This window comes from Telmatherina bonti (genome assembly GCF_933228915.1).
Source record: "Telmatherina bonti genome assembly, chromosome: 2".
Classification (NCBI taxonomy): Eukaryota; Metazoa; Chordata; class Actinopteri; order Atheriniformes; family Telmatherinidae; genus Telmatherina; species Telmatherina bonti.
Genome location: NC_136620.1, coordinates 31,319,023 through 31,331,294, shown reverse-complemented (window position 1 = coordinate 31,331,294; position 12,272 = coordinate 31,319,023). Strand labels below are relative to the sequence as shown.

The 12,272-nt window shown below is 40.9% G+C and overlaps 1 protein-coding gene across 1 annotated transcript in view; it reads left to right on the top strand.

Moving 5' to 3' along the window:
* The window catches only part of mctp2a (multiple C2 domains, transmembrane 2a), a gene marked incomplete at both ends in the record, with an annotated part of 29,515 nt that extends 18,309 nt beyond the window's left edge, over positions 1-11,206 (top strand). The window contains 6 exons of the mRNA XM_079257734.1: positions 1,127-1,246; positions 2,363-2,404; positions 7,477-7,586; positions 7,722-7,831; positions 8,964-9,061; positions 11,153-11,206. Of these exons, the coding sequence (XP_079113860.1) occupies positions 1,127-1,246; positions 2,363-2,404; positions 7,477-7,586; positions 7,722-7,831; positions 8,964-9,061; positions 11,153-11,206 (534 nt within the window). The remainder of the gene's footprint in view (positions 1-1,126; positions 1,247-2,362; positions 2,405-7,476; positions 7,587-7,721; positions 7,832-8,963; positions 9,062-11,152) is intronic.
* Positions 11,207-12,272: the final 1,066 nt, after the last annotated feature.

Here is a 12,272-nt window from a genome sequence, read left to right as displayed (position 1 = left end):
CCCTAGTGGCTGTTTGAACCTGGGCCTGGTGTGGTGGTAGGTAGACTGGTCCCCAGAGCAACATGCATGGACTCTGCATTGTTGCTATGACAGAAGCAGTCTGCTGTTTTACAGGCCTGCTGTTGGGGCCTGAAGGCCTCCGAGCTTCACATCCTGTCTCAGGCTTAACTCGAACATATTGTTTGTACTCAAAGCGGCCCCAAGGTCTTTAAGGCTGGACTACACTGTGCCACTGTGGTGTGGGCTCAGCACAGCAATACTGTATACCTGCTGTTTGAAAACAACTTTGAAAGAAAAGTGAATTAATTCTTTATCGAAAAGTACGGAAAATAGGGAAAAAAAAATATTTATGCAAGATTTCGGTTGTAAATAACATTGGACCATATGTTGGGGCTATTGGCATTTCTTCATACTAGGATAGATTTTTAAGATTTAGCGTGCAATGGGGGACATTTTCATTCCATTCCTGTCAACTTGCTGCTGTGATCTTTCTCACACATTCCTGATCATTTCAGTTGGAGACAGACTCATTAGGCTGTCACTAAATGGGTTTAAATGCAGCCGTCCAATTAGTGTTCTGCTGTGAAATGCAGTGGGTGTTGTGCAACATGCTTAGTGCCACTCCTTTACAGAATTATGGGGGATTACTCATTCAGTGTGATCCATCTTATTTCTACCAGGGGTCTTGACTTTTCTCAGTATCATCGCCACGGAGGGGGTAAATGTTGCAAAAGCTTCGCCTGTTGCCATATGTGCTTCGTCAGAGAGCGTCGCTGCCTCTGAATCTAAGAAGATTTGATGTGCAAGTTAAAAGACGGCGTATCATGCCCATCCATGTCATACTTCCTGTTCAGCAGCATGGCACTCTGCCAGCACAGTGCTGCTGCAAAACAGGATTTGAAGATATTAAAAGTTTAATGTCTATTACTTTTAAACCACCACAAGTAAAATCTGTTGCCACTGCCGATAAATCTCAGAGGGTTTACAGTGCTGTAGTGCTCCTCATGGGATTTAGGAGGTAGTTAAAACCATTTTGTTTTGGGAACAGGTTTGCTGAGATTGGAAAGCAGGGCAAGGATGGAGTGTGATGTGTTTTGCGTTAAACTGTCATGTCCTGTCTCCTCAGATTTTCCTTGTGACCGTGTGGCACTGGGAACTCTTCATGCTGCCCCTCTTCCTGCTTCTGCTCATCAGCTGGAACTATGTCCAGCTCTCTACAGGAAAGGCAAACTCCAACCAGGACCTGGTGAGCGATAACTTGTCCTCAGTATTTTTCTTGGGATCTGCGAATGCCTGCTTTTAGCTTAGCATTAGCGAGTGAATGCGAACAACATTCAGGATTTAGGAATGTTTTAAAGCACCGCATGTGTTTTAGAATACTTTTTTATACAAAGCCTTTTTTCAAAACAGTACAGTAATGTAAATAAATCTTATATTTTAAAATGTACTGTATAGTACCAGCACTTTTCTTTAGAAAATGCAACTCGCACTTCAGCTGTGGCAACTTTCCAACATGGCTTATAGCTGGATAGAGTAGCTCCAAGATCCTCTCCAAGGACCCAATAAAACATAAATCAGTAAGAAGCCACTCAAATTAAATTAGTGCATGTGTATGTGTTGCTTATAGTGTGTTGATAGTTTAATCACCACATCTGTAAATGTAGGACTATAGTTGTACGGAGTAACGGCGTCTACTCTCGCTGCTGTTTGGAAATGATGCTTGCCCTACACAAGCTTGTGAAGGTTAATTCTGTTCACACTTCTGATTGGCTCCTAATTCCACTGTGTTGTAAAGCCTTCTCACTGGTCAACCAGAGGCCAGGCAAACTGGCACACCCTCCCCAAAGCAACATCCCTAGCCTGGTTGTTGTGTTTATGGCTGCTGGTTGAGATGCCATCCCCGGGCAATGGTGAAGTCCGAGCTCACCCTCATATCCAGAGTGGGGGGTCTGTAACCACTCTGTGACCCCGTGGCTGGCAATGACACAGCTCTGCACCCAGGCAATGTCACAGCATGAACCACAGTTGGGTAGCGGATGAGTTGATATAAAGAGATCTAGGCAACAACATCTAAATTAAAAGTTTTTTTTCTTTTCTTTCCTCTTTCTGATTTTCTGTGTGCTTATGTTGTGGAGAAAAGAGATTGCTTTGGTGTGACAGTGCTCTTGCGAGAAAGGCCCTTTTTCACCTCTCCTTTTGTGTGAGGTCACCCCTGTGATGCAGTCTCTATGGAAACAAGCCTCTCCCAATAGGGGTGAATGTGCTCAAAGAAAATTTCATTACTAGGTGTTTGTTAAAAATGCTCCGGTGCCCACATGTACCATTCGTTGGAAATCACCCCCTACCCTTTATTTTCTCATAGGTGAACATGACCATGGGTGACGATGAAGAGGAAGGCGAGAAGGTATTTTATCTGGTCTCTTTCGAACAAGGGATAATAAGTTTTAGTACAATGTTATCGCCAGTCAATTTTCATCATTAATATATATATCTGTTTTAGAATAGGCTGAATTAACACATTTATCAGAGGCATGAGGAGATAGTATGCTTGCACCCTATTAATATTTTCTTGCAGCAACACAAAGGCTAAATAAGGCATACAGTCATGACTGTGTAGTTGTGGCGAGGCACAATCCTGGTTCAGCAAACAGCTGTCAGTCTTGAACAAAAAAAAAAATCCACTACGAACAAAATAAGCTTTACCAGTTCTAGTTAGTGTTTCGGAAAAGGCACTCAGACTAACCAAGAATAGAAATAATTTCATACACTCCAAATGAGGGCAACATTTACAAAACTGTTGTAGTATTCACTTCTTAGTTCTGTTCCTCTGAGATTTCAGACACTTTACAGTGTACTCCGCCTGACACACTACAGCCAGTTGAGAAACATGTTCAAACTGCACCGTAAGTAGGATTCTGATCATGTTTTAAACATAAAATGAGTGTTTTCATATCTTTCTATTTCCTAAATAGGATACTTGTGCTAAAAAAAAATAGATTATTACTTGAAAAAGTAATATCTATACCTTTGTTGTGCATCTTTGGATATCAGTCAGTTTGAATGTTGATAGTGAAAATGTTTATTATCACATCTCTCTGGTCTGCCGTGAAAAGCAAAACAATAGGAACTCTTTAAGCAGCCAGAAATTTATACTTCCCACAGCACACAGCATTCAATTATACTCATCCCACAGTTTTCTGTAAAGAAGGAGAAGTTAACAGGGATGGGTATTATTGCTTTATGGCAATGAAGTGTGGAACTAGCGCAAAGCCTCAAAGCAATGACCCTTGCGCTGCATGTCTAGGCCCAGGATTCATATCCATAATGCGCTCAATATATTCTGTTGCAATGACCAGGGGCTACTGAAGAGCCAGCTTCTTTTAAAAACACAGGCACATCCAGCAAATCCTGTCTGAAAGGATGGGCTAATTCACAGATGAAACTTGCATGATATGTTTGTGCAGTGGAAAAAAAAAACAAAAAAACACTTTTTTATTTTTTTATTTTTTATTTTTTTTAAATCAGCGCTGCCAAGAAGAAAGCCGCTGCTTAAACAACCAGCTCCAACAAAGAAAGTCATTGTTCTCTAAATGTTGAAAAGAGGAGCATTACCTTAATGCACTGACTTCATCATCATCAGCCTCTCATAGAAATGATTATATTTTTCCTTTACCGCACCTTGAAACTTAAACACATACCGGAGGAATCTTTCTCCTTCTTACATTTACGAAATGTCAGTTTCTTTGCCTCGGTGCCACATGTTTGCAAACTCAGCCTTCGCCTCTTAAAGCTTTGTGAAAGGTTTTCCATGAGCCTTCTAAGCTCTTTCACACTTGCAGGAAATGAAATATCTCCTTTCATTTACTAATTAAGCACTCACCCATGTTTGTTTTAAGCTGTCAGCTTTAATTTAAAGTGGCTTATTTGAAAGTCTTGTTATGGTCTTGCTGTCACTTGAATGTGATATCATGCAGCTAGATCAAACAATGTAGCTTTACACACCCTATCAAAGTCTTCTTTAAAAATATTTGGGGTTAAAGAGTGATCAGCGTTAAATTTGATGACTTCAAAGCCTTGCTTTTCTCCCTTAGTCTCTCCTCTAACATGTGAATAAAGGCTTTTTCCTCTGAGAAGGTTATGATTACCACTCAAATATGTTCCCCCCCCTCTTTTTCCCCCTTGAGGAAGGAAATATGTAAACCTCAGACCGAGCAGTGAGAATGTGAAAGCATGACGTTAAAGAGAGACGAAAGGCAAGGCGTCGTTACAGCAGGATAATACAGAACAGATTCTCTGCCTGTGAACAAATCTGTCCTCAGGGAAGGAGACAGCTTACAAATTATGTGTGGGCAAAGTGACTTCCTTTTGGCCTTGGGTATCAATTGAGCAGATAGACAATATTTAATCATAACATAAAGAAGCAGAGGCAAAACACGTCCATAGATCTCCAACAGAAATGAACAAGGAAGATGAAACAGCCTCCTCTATTGCCCCCCGGCTGGCAACGCAGGTCCGGCGTTGACTTGTTCGCAGAACTCAGCCTGTGGGAATTGGTTGGTGGGGAGGGTGAGGAGGGGATTGTGGGGGGTGCCACATAGAGCTTCGGGGTTACTCGATCTCTCACCCGACAGCCCACAGTCACCGCTGGGTCTCCTTGAGCACACTAGTCAGGCACACAGTCCATGTCAAAAAAATACATTAAAGCCTGAACCAAGCAAATACCTCGCTACACACTCAAAAATAGAGGTACCAGCTTGTACCTAAAAAGGTACAAATGCTTGTCGCTGGGGGTGTACTCTTTTGAGAGACATTTCTGTACTCTTCAGTTCTGGTCTATTTTTGTACCTTATCAAGTTCAACCTCACCTTTTCAAGTTTTGTTTTTTATGTTTTCCACAGCATGAGGCCTGGTCCATTCCACTTAGCAATATTATCTTATCTTTAATCTAGAAATAATCTTCAAAAACTCAAAATACTGACCAGCCATACACTTAGTTTGCAGCATCTGACTTTCATTGTCTGGTGTAGTAAATGACTGTTAAGTAGTACTACTGTCATCACTCAACTCTGCTCTAGTTTGTAACATTACAGCCATTAACTTTACATTTTTCAATGCTGCAGGTACCCTTGTGGTCAAAATGGTACAAATTTGTACTTTATGTCACTTTGAACCCTTTTTCGTACTCTGAAGGTGTGCTTCTGGTCTCTTAAAGACCAGTATGGTACTTTTGAGAGAACATTTCTTTAAAATGTACCTATAGGTACAGAAATGTCCTGATCTTGTACCTCTATTTTTGAAAGTGTAGTTTATGTTAGTTCTGCAAGAGGTAAATTGCTTGGAACACAGGTGTTTTCCATTTAGGCAAACTTTGTGTTGTTTTTTTTTTTTCTCCCCTAAAAAGTCACAAGATAAATATTCAGTCTGAGGAATCCAAAGTTGGCACAGTTCATTCTAATTAAAATTATGCTAAATGAGCTTTTTATTTCCAGCCTTTGATAGCAGCACACATGTCTGTGAGAGTGTGTTTACCTTTCTGCGGGAGATCAAATTGCTTCTCCATTACCGCACCTTAAAAGGAAGCTTTTACAATTTAGTTTGAAATGAGAATATGATTTCACTCAGGTTTTCTAATCAGAAGAAATTTCGGACTCATTTAGTATATCCCCAGTTTACCCATCCTTTTCCATTTAGATCTTTTTATTTATTTTTGTTTTTTGCTCTGCACACATGTACATGCTGAAAAGACAAAAGAACAAAGAATATCATCATATGATTAATGTAGGAAGGACTCCAGTTTTGGTCGCTGAGGCGATAGAAGATTTCAGGAATCTTAAAGCAGATGAATAACGATAATCAGGAGAGCTCTCCTCCTCTTGATGCATACTTCAGAGTACATCTATTTGTCTGTTTTTCCTCTTAGAAATGAAAGCCAGTTTCGTTTCTTTCTGCCAAGACTGAGCTAATGTTATTTATTTATTTATTTATGGTTTTACACGTCTATGCATTGCATCTAAAGATGCTTCACATCTCTTGGCATTGTCGTATTTTAAATCATGATACTTGGTTTGATTAAACCTGTTTAAATGAGATATGAAAAGGAATGCCCAAGTGTTGAGTTCTCTTATCAAATGCACTCTGTAATGGTTTTTTTTTACAGAATTTAACAATGCTCTCAAAATAAATCAAGTATAAAAAGCTCAATTAAGACCTGATGTGGAATAAAGGACACATGAAACTTAGCTGCCTGATGCTGTGGAGTATGATGATGTGTAAACACAGATAGTCCTCTTTTGTCACGATGAGACCATGAGATGCTAATCTCTAAGAAAGCATATTTGTGATAGTATTTCCTTTTTTGGACAGTGCTGAGCCTTCACTGTCTGTCCAGGTCAGAGCCCAGTGGGGGAGGCTCTGCTAGTGTGGGAATTGCTCTCTTCCTGCGCCTTTCGTGGAGGAGAGTGGGCCCAGCAGTGGGGAGTCTCTCCATGCTGGTAGACAGTGTGTTCCCAGGGGCTGCCTCATGAAGCTCTGATAAAGGCATTCTGTCTGGGCCCTGTCAATGCACGCAGGCTGCGGCTTCAGCTGACTTGTAACAAAAATATATAGACATCTTCAAGCCTCCTGATAGGGTCCATTAGTCTGCCCTCCCCCACTGCTCTCAACCCCCCCCCACTCTTCTTCTCCCACTCTTCTCTCTGTCATCATTCCTGTCATTATTTCCTCCTTTTGATGTGAAGCTTCTCAGCTCTTTTTAGCTTGTGTTACTCGTATTATCTCTCACTCCTCCTCTGCCCTGGAAGGCTTCATAGCTGTTGTCATTTCCAAGCTTGATGTGATCTCATTTATTTCATTTTGAGACAAACAGTCCTCTTGCACATTGACTTATTGCTTTTGGAACATTCTGTATTTTCTGTGTGCTTTAAAAGCAATTCTTTATGTGCTGTGCTTGTGACAAGAATCGTGCTTTAAAAAACTAAAAAAAAAAAAACTGCAAAGAAGTACATCCAACGGATGTTTAAAGCAGACTGAAGTGTTTTTATTATGCGTAGAGAATTTCTAAAAACACGTTCAAACTTGTCCTGTGCACACTGCTGGAATGGAATATCTCCTAAGTTGTTAGGCCCCAGCACTTCTTGTCTAGGTCGTCTAGTCTGCCTGATTGCAGATGGCCATTTTGTGTACTTTTCATCTACCAGAGAGTCTTGATTGTGCTGCACTTGTGCAACAGCTCTATTGTGCGTGGCTAACAAAAGATGAAATCTCTCAGCCATTCACATAACAGCTTCTAAGCGCTGAGTCTGTCTCATCTTCAAAAGCATAGTCTGAAGATGTACAGTGTTTGCTCATTATGAGCCATTCAATAGATAAATCACACATAATAGCAAGGCAGAGATAAACTGGTCTTTGTCTCCACTGCCCAACAATTGACTTACAGTGCACCTCATCAGTGTCTGTGCATTTTTTGTTTCCTTTTAGGAACCTGGAAAAAAGGGTTTGATGGATAAAATACACATGGTGCAGGAAGTGGTGCTGGTGGTCCAGACTGTGTTGGAGGAAATTGCAAATATCGGCGAGCGAATCAAGAAGTATTGATCATATTTAACCTGCATAATATCTTTATTGAATACTGATTGTATGTAGTTTGTCTGATTAGATTTAGACATCAGATGTACCCTTTGATTTGACATTTTCTTGTTTTTTTTTTTTTTTTATCTTTACAGCATATTTAACTGGTCTGTACCGTTCTTGTCATGCTTGGCGTGCCTGGTTCTGTTTGTGGCAGCAACACTCTTATATTTCATCCCACTGAGATATCTTGTGCTGATATGGGGTAAGATTGACAAGTAAAAATGCTATTTAATTTGTACAAATGCATATAAAAAAAAAAATTCTTGGCATACATAAAAGGGCATTGAGTAAATCCCAAAAAAACAATAACAATCAACCTCCCACTCTATTTCTCACTCTATCCTTTAGTATTGTAACCAAAACATCCAAACAAGTAGTAAAAAAATCCTGTACATGTCATTTCTGCAAATCACAACCTAAAAACGTATCCAGACTTCCTAACTGTAGGAAGTCTATGATTTAATGAAGTGCAGTAATTTAAGAACTTTGCCATCTCTACACCTCTGCAAATGCACAGAGATCAGACACTTGCAGAGGTTTGCTCTGCCCAGTGTGGGCTGATGCAGCAGAGCCCAGCAGAGGCATGACCGAGGGTTTGTGTGAAAACAAAGCAGAGGTAGAATAGCAAGCTGTATATAATACACAATGTCCTTGGGCAGTCTGTAGGCTCCTGGTCTAGCCTCTCATTATCTGCAGTAGTCATACAGAATAGACCGTTGTCTCAGTGGTCAGGGAGATATGCTGCCCTTAACAGACTCTCCTCCTCCAGCTGTAAGCCCACAGTACTTCCACACTGCCTTCAACACAATCAATACCAAAAAACCACCATATCAAACAAAAAACACAGTCTGAGACACTCCTCTGCCTCCCCAGTTAACCCCCATCTCTGTGGTTGCAAGGCAAGTCTTTCAAGTTGCTTGCACATATTTAAGTCCTTAGGTTCTTTGTCTGCATGCTGATGCAAAAGCAGTGCTGAACTGTGAATATAATGGTCCCATTACAAGACCCCCGAGATATTCTCTCTGTGGTATGCAGCCGTGTGCACAGTAAATATAGATGCACAGGAAATTAGAATATTGAAACAAATTGAGAAAAGTTTTCTTTCAATAACTTACAGAATGGTATAGTTTACTTGTTACCATTAATTTATCCTGCCAGTAATAATTTTAATTGAAAGGGTTCAATTCTACTGTGACACCAGTGGGAGGTGTAGACCGTACATAGATTGGGTTATCCAACTTTTAATATAGTTATTTTTTTTGGAGATCTAAATCACTAAAACTCTACTAGTTTCTGTGACACCTTTATTTATTTATGTGCTCTTGTTTTCACAGGCGTTAACAAATTTACCAAGAAGCTACGCAACCCATTTGCTATTGACAGTAATGAAATACTGGATTTCCTCAAGAGGGTGCCATCTGATATTCAAAAGGTAAGGGTCCAATTTTACATACAGAAAGGGACAGAATTCCCTGCAGATGTCTGCATTATTTGCTGTGCTAGAATTCCCAAGTGTTGCAGAAATACATCCTCTGGCTTTGTTTGATTATTAATGGACTCTCGCCGTTAAAGCAGCCCTGGCCCAATTATTCCTCAGTGTACCTCCATCCATAGTCGCTGTAGCGACTGAACGAGGAGATGCTCAGATCTGTCCTCAGCCATATTGCTGTAGCCTTGCCTGTTATGAGCAATTTTGTGTGTTTGATTGAAGCTGGTGATTGGCTGAGTGCCGGCAGAGGGCTCCTGACGTCTCCGGCTGTTGTGTCAGCACTGAAACTCTGATGTGGCCTCAGTCACTTCAGGGTGGTAGAGTCAATTAATATATTCGTAAGCCCCAGTTGCCTTGCTGGCTGCCATATGTGATTACATATTAGCCACGGCTGATATGTCATTTGCATTTACATCTCAGAGCTGAGAAGAGCTGTCAGGTTTGTTATAAGTGGGGCCGGGTGATAGCCTTCCTCTGACTGGGAATTTTGCATAGCCAGGAAATGAAGTGCCACACAATGCCTTCATCTTGCAGGTAACTCACCAGACAAAATTCAGCAAGAAATCCTGACAGTCTGGATCTGGCAAGACACTCTCACCCCAGTCTATTTCTCAGCTGCACCCTTGATGTCCTCCTGCAGCAAGCCATTGCTGACATCTCTGTGATGTCGGAGGGAGCCTGTGTTGTTTGAGATTTGGCTGACTGAGTTGGCAAAACAAGGTGGTGAATACATTTTGATTCACAATCCTTTGTATGCCTTCTTCCCCATTGGGAGACAATGTTTGAGCTTTGAAAATGACTCGCTTTCAAATCCCATGGAAACAATACTTTTTAGCCTGGTTTAAAAGAGGAACTACATCTTGAAAATAGCTCCAATCATAAAAAACAAAACACCCTGAAGATTTCATCATAAGTGCGTTTCATTATGTACTGGGAAAAAATAACCGTAACATCATATACACAGGAGACCCGAAACAATAGACCACATATTTTGTTTTTGTTGACTTAGAACTTCAATCCTCAGATAGATGTGGACACAAAATACCACAAAGGCTGAAAATTGACTCCTGTCTTTCTTGCAAATGTGACTTGGCAATTAGTGCCTGAGCACATTTACAAAGTGTGCCTCAAACGGGGACTTCTGACAACGCTGTGTCTGTCTTGAAATAAGAAGCATCTGTCAGTTCTGAGGACAGTTTCATGTTCTGATGCAGGAGGCAGTCACTTTGTTCCCACATTCCATCTCCTATTCTAATAATGGAGACCAGCTAATTAGCATAGAGTTCTTACCTTTATTCAACAGATTCAACATATTTAAGCTCAGGAAGAAAACTTCAAAAGCTAGTTTCAAATTCAAACTCTTTTTGTCAGCTCACCCTATGATCAGTCTTCTTTGGATTGCCGTGGCACTTTTGGTGGTAATTTGGAAAAGAAAGGAAACAATTTTATGTATATTTTTTGTGCCAAAGGAAACACAATTCTACACCCTATTTACTGTAGGTTTTGGAAAAAGGAAAAGTGAAACCAATAAGACTTGAGTTAAAGTCTACAAGTTTAACTGGCAGAAAAAGATGTGAGTTCGTAGACGACGGTTTAGCCGGAAGAAATGAAAGTGATTACGAGGGGTTGTAAAGTCATAAAGAAAGTTGCATGTCAACTGTGGCAACTTTTTAACTTAAACAACATTAAATACTAACAAAGTTTCCTTAAGGGGACATAACTTACATTGAGTGATTAAGCAGTTTGCGGCTCCTTCACTGGCCTGGCAGGTCATCACAACAGTTGATGTCTGCTTCTAATATTGGGATTGTGCTGCAGAATGAGGGGGGCGTTACACTGGTACAGAACCCTTGACTTCTCAAATCCTTCCTCCTTGTGATTAATCCCCTCTGCTCCTGTGTTTAAAAAATGATTCATTACAGGCAAGCCCGCCTCGCTTTCCCCTGCACCAGCTCTCCTCAGGGGAGCCATTACCGTGCGCTCCACTGAGCTCGGATTACCTGCCTCTGACCAAACTCCTGTTTGTTTTTACAGGTGCAGTACAGTTTACTGAGAGCGCCCACCAGCCAGAACCGGAAGAAGAAGTAAGCTCGGCAGGTACTCCAGATGAAAGGCTGGACTTTTTTTTTTTTTTTTTTTTCTTTCCTTAATGCGCTACAATGCGGTCCACCTGACAGCAATACTCCAGTGCCAGCCAAAACCATGACCCTGTGTACCCCACCACGCCACCCTAACTCTGCCCCCTGCTGCTGAGGACCAGCCAGCCGCTCTCTGGCTTGTGTGTTTGCCACCCCCCTGACAGGGGCTGTGAACTGCAGCGGCACGCAGGGCAGCACATGGTGCTGTCAATCACAAGCATGGAGGTAAAGAAAAGAGAGCAACGCAAGTCTCAGCCTTCATCTTTGGGTGCAATTTGAGGGGTGGAAGATGTTGAGTTTGTCTTCTGCAAGAACCCCAATGTTTTGATTAGTTTTTCCTTTGGTGTAACTCAGAAATTTGCTTTGAGCTAAAGACAATATCAGCTTATCAAAGTACTGCAGCATTTTTTTTTCTTTATAAATGTGTTAATAGAATAAAAATAGAATATTATATAATCAATGACAAATAATTTATATCCTTCCAAATTTACCGTCTCATGCGAAGAATTCTCTGTAAGTAATTATTCCTGGTACCATATTCTCAAGTATTTCTGTGGCTTTTTATGTTAGATTCATATAAAAGTTAAGTGCCGTATTTACACCATGAAACTGAGATTTTGCAAATAGACTTAAATAAAGAACCTTGATCAGTTTGAGTTCTTGTTTTTCCACTTTTTTTTCAATAACTGCATCCCACTGAGGATGGATTACACCACTTCTTTACTTGAATACACGGTAAACACATCTGATTACACAACATGGCCATTGAAACTGAGCTCACACACCGGCCACCGCTGTGCCTTGGTTACCGAGCTCACATCAAAGCTGTGTGGCTCCAGTGTGCTTCCTAATGCATCGCTTTGTTGCTTTCTCACAATAACAGGGTCCAGATGAGAGAGAAAGAGCTCATCTCCCAGAGAGTACTCTCTCCATCCTCAGCACTTAGTGCTTTATATTTCGCTAAAATCACCTGGCCTGTCTAATGGTTACACACACACACAGACACACACACACAC